At 43.2% G+C, this 15,431-nt stretch overlaps 1 protein-coding gene across 1 annotated transcript in view; it reads right to left on the bottom strand.

The window, feature by feature from the left end:
• The window catches only part of PTGFRN (prostaglandin F2 receptor inhibitor), a 75,971-nt gene extending 60,854 nt beyond the window's left edge, over window positions 1–15,117 (bottom strand). Inside the window, exon 1 of the mRNA XM_074263189.1 lies at window positions 14,659–15,117. Within this exon, the coding sequence (XP_074119290.1) occupies window positions 14,659–14,707 (49 nt within the window). The 5' untranslated portion in view covers window positions 14,708–15,117. The remainder of the gene's footprint in view (window positions 1–14,658) is intronic.
• Between the last annotated feature and the right edge of the window lie 314 nt (window positions 15,118–15,431).

Genomic DNA, 15,431 nt, shown 5'->3' with positions numbered 1-15,431 from the left:
AAACTGCACAGTACTACAGGGCTCCGTGTTACAAAATGTATTGGGGAAAATAGTGGCAGAAATAATCGGGAATCCTGGTTCCTTTAGTCACAATCAGCGCATTACTAAGTCATAAAGAATGCTACTAAGCTTTGGACCCAAACTTCTCGTTTGGTTGAAATTAGCTTGTGGGACAAAGAGTTATTAAGGTGGGACTCAGAGATGAACAGGCAATACAATTATATAAACCTTGTTTCCACTGGAAACCAACCAAAAATCCCCATCCTTCCTCTAAAACCTATCCATCTGGACTATCAGGTGCTAACCCTTTGAAGAAATGTTCCTCTAAACTACCTGACGGGGGAACATCAGCAATTGTTTCCTTAGCTATTCTCCAATAAAAGACAAATAAAAATGGGATTAGCAGCTGCCTCGTTACATTAATATCCCAGTATAACATCCTGTACCTCCCCAACGGGCCTTTGCAGGACATCTACATGGGCTCGGATTACTCAGCAAAGTACCAACATCCTTTTGAATGGATTCCAACATCTCTCTCACAATTTCTTCCTCTTGATCCAATCACCCATCCTCAGATATTAATTAATATTCATGCCCCACGAGACCTGAGCCTTATAATTAATTTTTCTTTCTCTTGGACTTCTCTGGCTTTCCCAGCTTACATCAGCTAATCACCAGAAAGCACACAGCCCAGACACAGTTGAACTACTACTTTTGCAGGCCTGGGCTAACCATTGACTATCCCCTGAGAGAGCTCCTGCTTCTCTATGACAGACCATGCGAGTAGTTTTTTTTTTTTCTTTTTTTGTTTTTTTCTTTTTTTGGTCCCTTAAAGCATTGCTTCAAACCCACTCAAAAGCTTTCTAGAATAATTCCAGCTGGATGTCATTGTTCTTAGCTACAGGAGCTCCACCCTGTAGTATTCTTGACTATGTGTGCCATGTTTCTAGAAGGGAGTCTTTCCCCACTTTATAATTTCCCAGAGGACTTAAGATGATGTCCTCTACCTTCAGAATTTTCCCAAAGGACTGATAATAATGAAAAAACAGGTGGCTGAAAAGGAGGAGAAAAGATTATGTTTTTTGCCTTGAGCACAGTGATAAGAATAAAAAGATTCACTCCCATCTGAGTATGTGTGAATGTTTAACTCAGCAAATATTACTGTGTGCCTACTATGTGCAAGGCACAATGCTAGATGCTGTTTTTTACTTTAAACTCTCTTTATAGATTCCTCAGGTCAAAATGATGGACTGCGTCATCTGCTAATAAATAAGTAAATCTTTAAAACATGCCAGCACTCAGAAAATGGAAAATGTACACCTGTGCCAAAAGAGATTTTTTTTTCTCCTTGTGCAGCATAAGCTAAGCCAGCCTACTGGACAGGTACCAAATCAAGCGATATTCTCTCCCAGCACATTCAGGATGCAGTAACTGCACAGATCACCACCCATCCTCCCTGCTCTGTGCAAAATCTGCTCCTGCAAGATATCAGGATAACACTGGGCAAGTGAGGTAAGGTGAGGCACTGATGTTGCTCCACAATGGCAGCAGCACAACTGAAGGATGCACAAGGCTGCTGTGAGACTCACCTTATTAAATACTCGAGGAGGACTGGAGAGAAAGTCTTACACATTTAGGTCACTTACAAAGCCCAGAATTAGATACTGTCTTTGTTAAGATTCCTCCCAAAGGTTTTGGAGTACAGAGGGGAGATAGGGGGTGTTCCTCCTCCCTTCTCTCCCCCCCCACTATAATACCCCTCCCTTCTTGGATACAGAATGACCTCTTGGTTTCTTCCTCCAAACACCCATCTCATTAACAAAGGGCTCAGTCCCGACTCTCCCATCTCTCAGAGCACAGTGCTAGTGCTCTGACACAACAAAGAAAGCTGAACCTTTTCTTTTTTTAAACTTTCATTTCCTTTGTCCCCAATATCTTCCAGAATAAAGGCAGTGGAGTCAGCCACTTCCCAGGTTGAATATAAAATCAATGAGCAAGCATTTATTAAGTATTTATTACTGTGTGTGCCAAGTACTGGCCATAAACAAACAAAAGTCCTTGCCCTTGATGAGTTTCCATTTATTTTACAGGGCATGGAAGGCAAAGGGATATGGGATTTTTTAAAGGGAGGGACAGATTTTACTGATCTCTAATCCTCCCAGTTGCTAACAGCCTTCCCCCATAGACCTCACACTTTGTTTTGCACCTCTTAAATGTCTTATTATGTGCTGCTGTGTATTACAGTTAGTCTTGTTACCCTACCAGATCATACGCTCAGAAGACAAAACCAGGTCTCTTCTTCGGAGGGAAATAGGTGTTCAATGGGTGGAAAGTTGGATTTAGAGTTAAGAAGACCTGAGTTCAAATAGTGTCTCAGAACACTTACTACCCATAAGTTAATAAGTTAGACTGGGCAAGTCATTTAACCTGTCTGCCTCAGTTTCCTCATCTATAAAATGGAGTAATAATAGTACCTTCCTCCCAGGAGCACTGGGAGGATGAAATGTCTTAAAGTGCTTTGTAAATCTTAAAAACTCTGTGCCATTAATAGCTATTCTCACCTAGAATTTGTATCTCCCTCAGGGTATGGCATGTAGCTTATATTTAACAACTGTTAATTGTTCTTGTGGTCTTTAAGCCCAGGGCTTGCTCAAAGTCTGAATCATCAACCATCATTTGTTTAAAAAGAATAAAAATATATATAGAATTTTAAGGTCAAAAGGATGACGAACAGAGGTCAACTAGACAACCCATTCCTGTCTTATAGGAATTCCTCTACACTGTCCCCCTACATGTAGTCATCTTGTCCACCTGGAGACCTTTCCAGCTCCACAACTATCATTCTACGATACTTTAGGGTGGGGCAACTCACACTTTCCTGAAACAACTCATTCCACTTTGGGCCGATTGTAATTAAGAAGCTGAGTCTGAGTCTTCCTCTCAATGGATGCATCCCCTGCTCCTGGAGCCACACAAAAGCAGGAAAAGAAGGAAGATTCTTCATGATTGTTTTGGCTATTTTCTTACACAGCCCTGATTTTATCTCCCCTTCTGTAGGGCTACCTTAGTAAGGATGAGAAAGCTTCAAAGATCCTAGGAAAAATGCTACAATTTCCCAATAGAGGAAATGGATGTAATGAGCATACACTAACAGAATAACTTTGATCACAAAATCTAAAAAAATACAAGGTAGGAGGGCCCTTGATGGCACCAACTAAGCTGCAGAGGAGAGTTGCCAGGCAGGTGAAACAGGCATCCACTACAGATAGCACGCCTTGGAAGCTGGGAAAACTGCCAGGGAGGGCCCAAATATAAGAAGTTGTCCGTGTTGTAAACAGCAGGTGTTAGCAAAAAAAAAAAAAAAAAAGCCATAAAAAGTTCCAGCTCCAAGGGGTCATTTCACTCCATTTATTCATTTTTAAGAAGAGACAACTTCAGCTCAGGAAGAGGTCCAAAGCCTAATTCAGGGTTACAGAATTATTGCTATTCAGTCCTTTCAGTAAAGTGACTCTTCCTGACCCCATTTGAGGATTTTGTGGCAAAAAGTTGAAATGTTTTGCCCTTTTCTTCTCCAGGTCATTTTACAGATGAAGAAATTAGGCAAGCAAATGACTTGCCCAGTATCACACTGCTAGTGTCTGAGTCTGAATTTGAACTCAGCTCTTTCCAACGCACCTCTGAGCTGCCCTAGTCTAAGTTGTCTTGAGCATTAAAAGGCTACATGATTTGCACATGGTCACATAACTAATATGTATTGAAGGCAGCATTTGAACTCAGGTCAGTCAGTTAACTAGTCTTTTATTTACAACTCCGAAGCCAGATGCCTCTTCAGCAACTATCTATGTCAAGGAAAAGGGTATTTATAAATATACAGTGATAGAAACAGATGTACATATATAATGATTAAATATAATTAAATCCAGTTGATTAGTTTTACCTTGATACTATAAACATTTAACTGAACAATTAGAAAATTACCCTTTCTTCTGATAATCCTGTGGTGGACAACCTGGAACAGAAACGGCCAAAGAAAGAAGGAGCAAAGAAATTGGATATTCCATAATCCCAAAAATGGAGTGCTGGCATTTGCTCGACCAATTTCCTTTCAACAAATCTTCCTGGACTAGGAATCAATAAAAGGGATATCAGCAGTGGATCAGAGTGACCACTCAAAAGAGGCCTTGGTAATGGAAGCATCAGCAGTACTCTTCAGCGAGAGTCTAATTTGCTGGTTCAGGAGATATGATGATTACGAGGTCTTTACTTGGAAACAAAGATGCCTCCTAACACACCAGACAGTTTAGTTAACCTCTATGGCTTCTAATACAAGTTAAGATTCTTTCTAGCTGAAAAAATGGTGGTCTTACAAAGATCAGGAGGAAAAGTCTCCCCAATAATGCTAGCATAAGCCATTCTGTACATATATATGTACGTACACACACACACACACACACACACGTATTACCAAAGCTTCCTTAAAAAAGGCCTCCAATCCACCATTTGGTATCTCCCCAAGAAGAACATCTAGGACAATATTCCTAGGCCTGTGCTTTGGTCATTGGTCAAATGGCTTAGTATCACCATAAACCAGATGATAGGGAAGAAACAATGGCTCAGGAGATAGAGCCTGTGTTCTAATCCTGCTTCTCTCACTTAATATTTTAGAAAAGTCCCTCTGGGCCTCAGTTTCCTTAACTGTAAAATTAGGGAGCTGACTAGTTGACTTCAAGGATTTTCTAGCTTTAAATCTATGATCCTAAACTGGGTGTTCACAAAGTGAAGGCTTAAGTGCCCTGCCCTCTCACCCCTCGGGGCTAGAAAGAGGTCTAAAGGCTTTCAAGGATTCAAGAGACTGTTTCTTAATGACCTTCAGAGTGCAAAACACTGGGAATTATTATTAAAGTAGTATGCAAGTGTGAGCTACCTCCCCTAAGCCAGAAGACACTATTTCTGTTCATTTGTGGCAATCTACATCCTGACTGTATTCCTATTTTTATTCCCCCTGCCATTATTCCCCACCAAATGTCAATCCATCTTAGCATCTCTAGACATCTGGACATCTCTAGGCAAATTCAAAGTTTCAATAACATCCAGTCTCTGCTTTTATGGTGCTCACAACCTGGTAAGTAAATAAGACACAAACCGGATAACTATAGGACATGCCATTATGTGATAAATGCATTGAAGAGTTTGTGAAATATTCTTTGAAGTAGAAGGAGGGAATGCATTACTGATCAGAGGTCAGAGAAGGGCTTCAATTCAGTTGGGCTTTAATAATAAAACAGGCCCAATGACAATCTATCCTCATACAACTAATGGGTCATCTTCCTTCAAATGAATGGAAAAAAAAGACACATTTATTAAGTACTTACTGTGTACTAAGCACTAAGGCTACAAATATAACAGTGAGATACTCTATGTTTACATTCCATTGGGAAAACAGCATTTATAGGGGAGTAGTGGCCAGGGGAGTTTAAAAAGTCACAGGAATGGTCTGTAAAGCTTTAGGGGAGCAGCTTGATACACCCTTTCTCCTAGAAATGGCCACACTGATTTTATTATGCTCCCAGAGCTGGAAAGGATCTGGGAGGAGGATGGGGAGCAGGAATAAAGAAAAGGTCAAACACATCAGTCAGGAGGGATGTCAAGATGGCTGGGACAGAAAATGAAGCATGGCCAAAGCTGGCTAGGTACGGACGGAATGCCATCTAAAGCAAATTGTGTCCCTATGTCAAGCATAACTCTCCAGCTGCTTTCAAATTTCTAAGGTAGATCTGATTAAAGTCCCCAAACAAGGTCCTTAAATTTGAAGCATGCCTCTTGGTAACCACTTGACCTTGTGAGGGGCACTTTGGGAAAACTGTTGAAAAACCAACACTCTAAGAACACACAAGTATAAATAAAGTCATTATCTCTTGACATACTTCCAGTCTGTAAGTCTCTTTAAAAGATCATCAGTAAGCAAAAGGAAAATTCCAAGTATTATCACAGTCCATTGGCCAACTAGGGCATACCATCTATTCCAAGATAAATTTGGAAGAATTTTAGCATGTTACATTATTTCAACAAAGCAAGAAGCTATTGAGTTGTGTGTTCTCTGAATCCTCCTTAAATTTCATGTGTAAATAGATATATGTACAGGTACATATGTACATAAGTATATTTGCACATCTTGTCAGCCCTTTCCCCAATGGAATATAAACTCCTTGAGGGCAGGTCTATTTTTCTTATATGTTTTTATCCCCATTTCTTCATAACAGGCATTTAATAAGTGTTTGTAGGATTGATTTGTTGGATTCTACCTCGACTTTAGGAAAGGAGTACAATTAAATTTTATATATACAAATTGTTCAGGCGGGGGTTTTTTTCCCCTCCATTTTGCCTCTCTACCTTGCATCCAAAGTCCTTTTTAAAGGATGAGATAATCACATATCCTTTAATGGTATTACAAATATAATATATATATGTATGTGTGTGTGTACACATATATATAAAAAGTAAAGGAAATTTATAAGAAATAATCAACTTAGCTGTTCAACTTTTTTTTTTTTTTTTTTAATGGCCAAATGAACATGGACCATCCAGCTGCCTTCTAAAAAGAATGATCACTGACATCCAGAATTCCTATTCAGCAGGCTCTAATAAGAATAATTATAGTTAGACGAGGCATTAATCAGTTTGGCAGATACAGGAGTTCTGATAATGAGGCTAAAATTAGTAGCAGGGAACCTCTGAAGGCCACAGCACTTCAAAAAGAGATAAGCTGAATGGATTCACCACTGGCTCTCAAGCCAGTTACTCCCTCTTTCCCACTACTGCTCTTTTGGAAGTTCTGTGTTTGTTAACACTCAAGGCCCCATGTTTCTCAAAGAAGGTGTTGGGGAACCCACTGTGGCTGAGGAATGTCATATTGTCTCTATGGTGCTACTACAGAGCACAAGCTCCCGAATCTAGTCATGTCTGATCAGTTAAAAAGCATTTCTTCAGCACTTTCTGGGTGCCAGGCACTGGGTCCAGGCCTTTCTCTACTCAATACCATGATTACTTTCTGACCAGCATCTCCATCCCATACCCAGCCTTAAATAGCAAGAGAGATTGGCTACAGTCACCATTTTATCAATGTCCAGCATACACAAAGCCCTGGGCCATGTGGGAAGTATAAAGAAGAAGGATCTGTGTCCACAAAAAGCCTATAACATAATGGGAGATAAGAGAAATAAAGAATGTCCCAAACCTGCCAGATGGAAGTATATGCCTGAGCATGGAGGAAGAAAACATCGTTGTGTGATGGGAAAAGGGATGAATCCTATCAGTAGGACTTGAGTTTGAATTCTAGTTCTTCCACTTTCTATCTGTAGGACTTTGATCCTAATTAGTTTCTCTTGGCCTCAGTTTCTCATCTATAAAAAGGAGCTGGGCTAGATGAATTTTCAGTATCCTTCCGGCCCTTATGAACTCAAGTCAATTTATCCTGACAGAGTTACAAAAAGCTTTGTGGAGATGAGTTTTGAAGGAAAAACAGATTGACGGGGGAGGGAAAGGAATAGAACAAAGAATCATAGACTTAGAGCTGGCAGTAACCTTGGAGGTCACTGAGTCCAATCACTAACCCTATTTTATGCACAAAGAAATTGAGTCTCTGAGAGATGAAGCAACTTGGGGGACTAAAAATTTAGAATAATACATATACAAAAGAAGGCAAGGAGATCTGTCTGGCCTAAGAGGGGAAAGTCTAAAACTGGATGAAGAGGAACATAAGGGTGGTTGGGTTTGGTGAGGCAGGCTGACTCTGTAACTAGAAAAAAAGATAAAGTTAATGGTGACTTTAAAACAACATGTATGACATTTAGATAGAATGTGAGAGCTTGAGAGCACAAAGCAAAGAGGTTATCAAAATGATGCTTTGGGAATAGGCTACCTGTTGGGAGGGATGAAAAGAACTTAAGAAGAGAGGCTAAAAGGAGTAAGCCAACCCGAAGGTAGTTTCAGGCTCTCTGGTATAATCTCAGACTTCCATTTGGGGTAAAAGCTGCTAGAAAAGGAAATGGAAAGAAAGAAGGAGATCTGTGGTTTCATAGTGAAAAACAGAGAAAAGACCCAGACTGAAGGATCTCCCCAAATGTGCCTAAAAGAATGCTGGAAATCTGGGTTGAAATCCCAGTTCTGTTCCTTAGTGTCTGTGTGACCCTAGAAAAGTCACTTTATCTGGCAATCAGCTTTTTCACAATTAAAAAGACAAGGTTGAACCAGCTGGTCTCTAAGGCCCTTTCCAACTCTTAATCTCTCCACTTGTAAAGCAGGTTCAAATACCACCAACGATCCTCATGTGTGGCCACAGGCCGAGTCCCTTCATTTCTTGAACCCCTCCTTTTTGCCAGGTATAAAATAATGATGGTCATAGCACCTGCCTCCTAGGGCTCGAATGAGAAAATAAATGCAAGGTCTTATGCAAACCTGAAAGCGTGCTATGAATTGAACGATTAGGATTATTACTTCCTCTGAGCTACCAGAGAATTTTATTTCCACCTCTCGAGGAATTTATATGGTGATAGGTGTTAAAATGTACTCCTGTTTTATCCCCCTCAACTAGACTGTATGTTCCTTCATTGTGGAGACCATATTTTATTCATCTCTTCAACCTCTCCAAACTATTCTGAACACAGTTAAGTGCTCAGTAAATATCTGTTGAATCGAAATCAGAAGCTTCAACTGAGGTGAATTTTAGAATGGAGTACTGGAAAATTGGGGAGGGCACAGAAGAGAGGAAAAACAGTAATATCAGCTTACCTGTGTATGAAGCCATAGATTTACAAAGTCTTTTACATCTATTACCTCAACTGATTCTCACAACAGTCCCATGAACCAGACAACACTGTCACATCAACATCTTTTTACACATGAGAAAACAATTTCAGCCAAAATCACGGAACCTCACAAGTCATCTGGGTGTCGGGCCCAATATGACACCAAGGAGTATATACTGAAGTTAATACTCAACTCACTCTAAGTTCAAAGCTCTATTTATATTACATTAACCTTAATGGACTTTAAAAAATTTAAATTTCAAGTAGCAGTACAGCAATAATTACAGTGATTTCCATTTATGCAAGTCTGCCTAATGTACATTACCTTTGATCCTAGTAACAACCCTGCCAAGGAGATGCTATTATTACTCCCATTTTACTGATGAGGAAAGTAAAGCTCAGAAAGGTTTGCTATTTTGCCTAGAGTCATAAAACTATTTTCTGATTATAGGTTTAAATGCAAGTTTCCTTCACACTATGTCTAGCACTCCAAAGGGAGTGTGTGTATGTGTGTGTGTGGGAGAAAGGGAATGTGTGAGATATATTTATATATATATATATACACACACATAGAAAGAGAATGGATGTATATGTGAAAAAAATGTGTGTATGTATGTGATATATATATGTATGTATATATACACAGATATAGAGAGAATATATATATATGTGAATGTGTGAGAGAGAATGTGTGTGTATGTATGATACATACAGAGGGAGAGACAGAGAAAGTTTGTGTGTATATATGTGAGAGAATATGTGTGAGATATTTACATATAAATGTATATATAGATATATTTACATATCTATATATACAGAGAGAGAATGTGTATGTGTATGTGAGAGTATGTGTGAGAGAATGTCTATGTACATGATATCTATGTATATATAAACATATAGTATATATGTGAGAATGCATGCATGTGTGATATATTTACATGAATATATATACATAGAGAATGTATGTGTATATGTGAGAATGTGAGTATATGTGTGAAATATATAGAGATAACGAGAGAGAGGGAAACAGACAGAGACAAGAAAGTGAGAGTGTTTGTGTTAGGAGAGCAAATGTACAGAGACAGTATCTTTGGGCTTCTAAGTTTATATATTCCTTTGTGAGAAGTGAGCAGGAAGAAAAAGTAAGAATGGTCAAAAGGCCAATTGGAGATTAAGCAGAGCTTTCCAACTACTCTTAGGACATTGCTGGGTATTGTGAAGGTCATAGAAATCTGAGTTCAGAGATCAAATATATGGACTTCTCTGACCTCCATTTCTACAATCTAGACCATATGTGCAAAGGCCTCCCTTAAGCACTCGAACATCTTCCATTCTGGGCAGTTTTTAGCAGTGGAGGTGAGACCACAATGCCAAGTATATAAACTTGAAATGGTCTCCAAATCCCTGCTGTTTCTTGGCTTTCTTCCTATTGGTCTGAAGGTTTTCAGCATCTTTTGCTGAATAAACATTTTTCTCTGACCCTTTAGGTAAGACTGCTTCCAAAAACTCTATCTTAGGCCTTCTGCTCATTCCTACACCTTCCTCTGGAAACCTCATCAGCCTCCATCAGGCTCCAGGGGTTTAATTATCACATCTATGTAAACAATTTCCAAATCTGTATACCTGCCAAACTTCAACTCTGTATCACCAACTTTAGGAGACATCACCAAATGGACGTAGCATCAAGAACTCAAAATGTTCAAAACAAGCATTCATAACATCCACCCCTCCAATCCTCCCCCAAACTTCTGAATTTCTTCTCCTGAAGGCTCCACCATCCTTGCAACCTCCTGGATTTATGCCTTGGATTCACACTGCACTCCTCTTCCTTCCCCCCACCCCATTCACTCACTTGCCAAGTCTTGTTGACCAGCCTCCACAGTATCTTTGGCATAAGGCTGCTTCTCACTACTCCTGGGATACAGCCTTGGCTGATTCCTAGACTTAGTGAACAGGAAGAGAAGGAGGATTCAGCAAAGGACACTGGGAAGGAAAGGTCAGATAGGCAGAGAACTGAGAGAAGTGATTCCAAGGCACATTAAATTTGTACACTTGCTACCTTATATTTCTAGTGTAGTTCAAGTTCTCCTCCCGACTGACCTGGATTTTTCAAATCATATCTGTCAAATCAAAAAATACCTATCATCTACCTACTATGTGCCTAGCATTGTATTAAGTCTTAAAAACAGGAACACAAGGTTTTGCAAGGGTGAATGTTGAAAATTATATATATGCCTATGTTTTTAAAATATAAAGCTTTAATAAAAAAATTTTTAAAGTCCTAAATACACAAAGAAAGGTAAAAGACAAGAAGTTCATAGTGTAATGGGGGGAGGGGAAACGTGTAAACAACTTGGTACATGGAGCAGACATGTATCAGTGTAAATTGGAGATAACCAACAGAGAGAAGATTCCAGCATAAAAAAGAGTTTTTGTAGAAGACAGGATTTTAGCTGGAACTTCCAAGAAGTCAGGGAAGGTAACAGGTAAAGAAAGAGAATTCCAAGCACTGAGGACAGCCAATGAAAACACACAGGCCAGTTAGGTGGTGGATGGGATAGAGCGCTGGGCCTGGAGCCTGGAAGAGCCAAGTTCAAATCCAATCTTAGCCACTTACTAACTGTGTGAACTTGAGCAAGTCACTTAATCCTGCTTGCCTCAGTTTCCTCATCTGTAAAATGAGCCAGAGAAGGAAATGGCAAAGCTTTCCAATTTCTTTGCCAAGAAAACCCTAAATGGGATCACAAAGAACAGATAAGACTGAACAACTGAAGGACAACAAGAAATGAAAATACACAGACTTGGCAGATTTAGTGTATTGTTCAAGAAACAGAAATGAGGTCAGTGTTACTGGATCATAGAGTCTGTGGAACAGAGTAAGGTGTAAAAGGGCTGGAAAAGGAGGGGGAGACGGCTTATGAAGGGCTTTGGATGACAAGAGGATTTTAGAATGGTTCCTGGAGTGACTGGAGTTTTTTGAATAAGGGAAGTGATGTGGTTAGCTGCATACTCTAGGAAGATCACTTTGATAACTAATTGGACAATGGATTGAAGTGAAGAAAAGATATGAACCAGGAAGATCAACCAGTGGCTATCTATTGACAATAGTATATGCATGAGGTGATTAAGGCCTATACAAAGGTAATGAGAGTATCAGAGGAAAAAAAGGGGCATATATGAGAGATGGTATAAAATTAGAATTTACAGAGCTTGATGGCTTGATAGGATATGGCAGGGGTTCTCAAACTACGGCCCATGGGCCAGATGCGGCCCACCGAGGATGTTTATGTGGCCCGCCGGGTTATAGCAAAAGGGCTTGAGGGGTGTACACAGAGTGTGAGATTTTTGTTTTTACTATAGTCCAGCCCTCCAACAGTCTGAGGGACAGAGAACTGGCCCCTATTTAAAAAGTTTGAGGACCACTGGGATATGGTGAGGGGGGGAGACTGGGATAATGCTGGTGCTCTCCACAGTTAGTTTTCCTGCTTCTAGAATCTCTCTCTACTTCAATCCACCCTCTACACAGCTACCTAAGGTGACTCATTCCTCTACTCAAAAATCTTCTCCCCATTTGATTCCAGCATTCATATGAACTCAGTCTAGCTTTTAAAGCCCTTCCCAATCTGGCTTCCACCTATGTTTCCAGTTTTATTTCATATTACTACCCTCATATATTCTACTCCAAAGTAGTCCCTAGAAATGACATTTCATTTCCTGTCTCTGACTGTGTCTTTGTTCAAATGGTCCCCATGTCTGGAATGCCCTCCCTAACTATCCTTCAAAGAACAACTTAGGAACCTCCCCCTACATGAGGCCTTTCCCAGTCCCCTCAATTGTTAACACTCTTTCTTGAAACTATTTTCTTTTACTTTGTTTCCAATGTACAAATCCTTTGTATTGTATACACCACACACCTGTGCCAGCTTCCTGAGGGTAAGGACTATATCCATAGCAATAAATGTACAACTGAATCAAGACTCGATTAAGATTTCTACTGAGATCTCTATTGAAATCGAGACTTGGAAGGACAATGAAACTTAGAGGGGGCAATCTGGGAGTGTTCTACTTATAGGTGGTAATTGAAACCATGTGACTGGGTGAGTTTTCTCAGGGAAGGCACTGGAAGGCTAAAGCAGATGTGAAAGAGGGAAACATTTGAGTTGCAGCTTCAGTCCTGCCCCTCTCACTCTCTTATGTTAACCTCATTTTGGCACCAGAGCTCTGCTACTAAGAAGGGAGGAGAAGCTAAAGGAGAGGAACACAGTCAGTTTAGGTGGTGGGACTATATGCGTCAGGAGGGGGAATCCTTAGGGAGTCTCTTGCTTTTAAGTAGCCCAGAAGCCATTACAGCAAGGATGCATCTGGGGCTAGGTTAGTCCAGGCCAATCCACTGAGGAGATCACTAGATTGCTGAATACCTCTGGATCAGCTCTGTACATGGGACCAAAGGTTTAAAAAAAAAAAAAAAAAAAAGCCTTAAAGATCTTAAGCGTCCAACCCCTTCATTTACAGATAGGCAGTTGAAGGTAGGTAGGAGAAGAGCACTGACTTGGCCAGTTTTAGAAAATACATTATTTCAACCTAGATTCCAAATCTAATTCTTTCCAAACTCAGGCGAGAAGCCAGATGTCCAATCATCAGTCCACCAAACTAGTTTTTCATGATTTGTCTTTGTTTGTATCCCCAGCGTTTAGCAAAGTGACCTTGTGCACGAGAAGCTCATAATAAATGCTCGATGACTTATGTCCAGGAGTCCCCAAGCATCTGACAGGCTCAGACTTTGGCAGTAACCCATGCCCATGTGTCCATGCCTAGGATGTATGCAAATGAGAGAAAGAAGCTGCAGGAGTTTGAAGACTGGGCAGTGGAGGTGGAAGGGCGTTGGGGGGAGGGCGGTCGGTAAATAGTCCAGAAACCAGTGCCCTCGGGCTCTTTCGAAGGACCTTCGGTTAGGGAGGCGGCAGCAGCTCCAGGAACAAGTAAAAGTTAAAGAAAGACTCAGGCAGGAGTGCCAGTCAGCCGCCACTTGAACAAAGCAAGGAGAAAGTGCCCCACGATAGTCAAACTGCAGCTCCCGCGCACCCCGATCGGTCACCTTTAAAGGGGAAAGTTTGTGGGGTGCTCCTTCCTGGAAGGAAGCCAGGCTTTGTGCGGGGCTGCTCGGTGGTTGGAGATTTTTTGGAGGGGGTGACTGGTGGTTACCGAGTCTGCAGCAGGAGCAGATCAAAGGAGAACATTTCCGCTTTGGAGCAGGGGATCGGGGCTCTGGGGGGGCGCCTCCCGGCCGAGACGTTCAAGGTGAAGGAAGCAGCGTCCTGGCTCCCCCGCCTGCCAACAGGTAGAGCCGGAGCAGCCCAGGCAGGCAGCCGCCACTCCCCCCACAGCCTGAGCCCTGGCTCGGAATCCGGGCACGGGAGGGCTTGGCCTTCTGCTTGGGCATCGGGCGGATCGCAAGCCCGAAGCTGGGCTGGGCGGGGGGCAAGGGGGTTCCCGCACCACCGATAGCCAGCAACGACTGCCCTCCCCGCCCCCAACCAAAGGGCTCCCCGGATCCGGGCGGTCAAGCGCCGGACAAAACGCCGGTTAAGTGGGCGGGCGCCCCCCGAGCCCAGCCAGGCTCCGCTCGGCTTCTCGCGGGCCCCAGCTCGAGAATGTCCCGGGCGCCGGGCAGGGGCGGGGGGCCGGAGCCCGGGGCTGGCCCAGGCCGCACGCGGGGAGGAGGGACGCCCCCTCAGTCCGCCCATCGCCTCCGCTCCCCTCCCACCGTGGCGGGGGCCCCCGGCTCCCAGCCCTCCGGCGCCTGGCATCACGCCCCCCTCCCCCCAATCCGGCCGGGGCCCCAGCCCGGACTCACCGAGGGTCAGGAGCGCCAGCAGCAGCGGCCTCTCCCCCGAGTGGCCCATGCTGGCTGGCGGCGCGGGAGAAACTCCCCTTTCCTTTCTCCTCCGCCTCGCCTCGCCTCGCCTCTGCCTCCTGCTCCCGCAGCTCCGGAGTCAGCGCTCCTGCACCCGAGGGAAGGGGGCGGCGCGCCCGCCCCGCGCCGACTCCACTCCTGCGCCTGCTCCCGCCGAAGGGCTTCCCCGAGCGAGCGAGCCCCTTCAGTCCGCGCGCCAGAGCGGCCGGCAGCCCTCTCCCTCCCTCTTTCGCCTCTTCCTTCCTTCCCTTTCTTTGGGAGCCGGCGGGGAGCCGGGCGCTGGAGCCGGCCGCCGCTACAGTGTGCAGCCCCGACCGCTTCCAGAAAGCAAAACGAAGGGACCGCAACCCTCGCCAGCCCGCCCGCCCGCGCCTCCCATCCGGCGCTTTGCCAGCAACAAACACAAACTTTCCCAAGCCCCTCCCCACTTCAGGTAACGGGGAGGAAGCGCGGCGCTCTGGGGAGCTCTGGGTGCTGCCCGCTTAAAGGGGAGGAGAACGTCCAGACCCCCAACCTCGGGCCCCCGTGCCAAACCTCCTCCGACCTTTAAAAGTTGGGAAAGGCACAAGATATTCTCTAGGAACAAATGACTCCCCAGGAATCTCCCCAAATCAAGGCGCAACTCTTTCCCTCCTCGAGAAATTCCGCGACTGTTCCCCACAAGTCACCCCCCTACAGAAAATCCACAACTCAACTTTGCACAAATCCGCTCG

Source organism: Sminthopsis crassicaudata, chromosome 4, assembly GCF_048593235.1.
Source record: "Sminthopsis crassicaudata isolate SCR6 chromosome 4, ASM4859323v1, whole genome shotgun sequence".
Taxonomy (NCBI): domain Eukaryota; kingdom Metazoa; phylum Chordata; class Mammalia; order Dasyuromorphia; family Dasyuridae; genus Sminthopsis; species Sminthopsis crassicaudata.
Note: the sequence above shows the minus strand (reverse complement) of the source record. Positions and strands in the feature narration are given on the sequence as shown.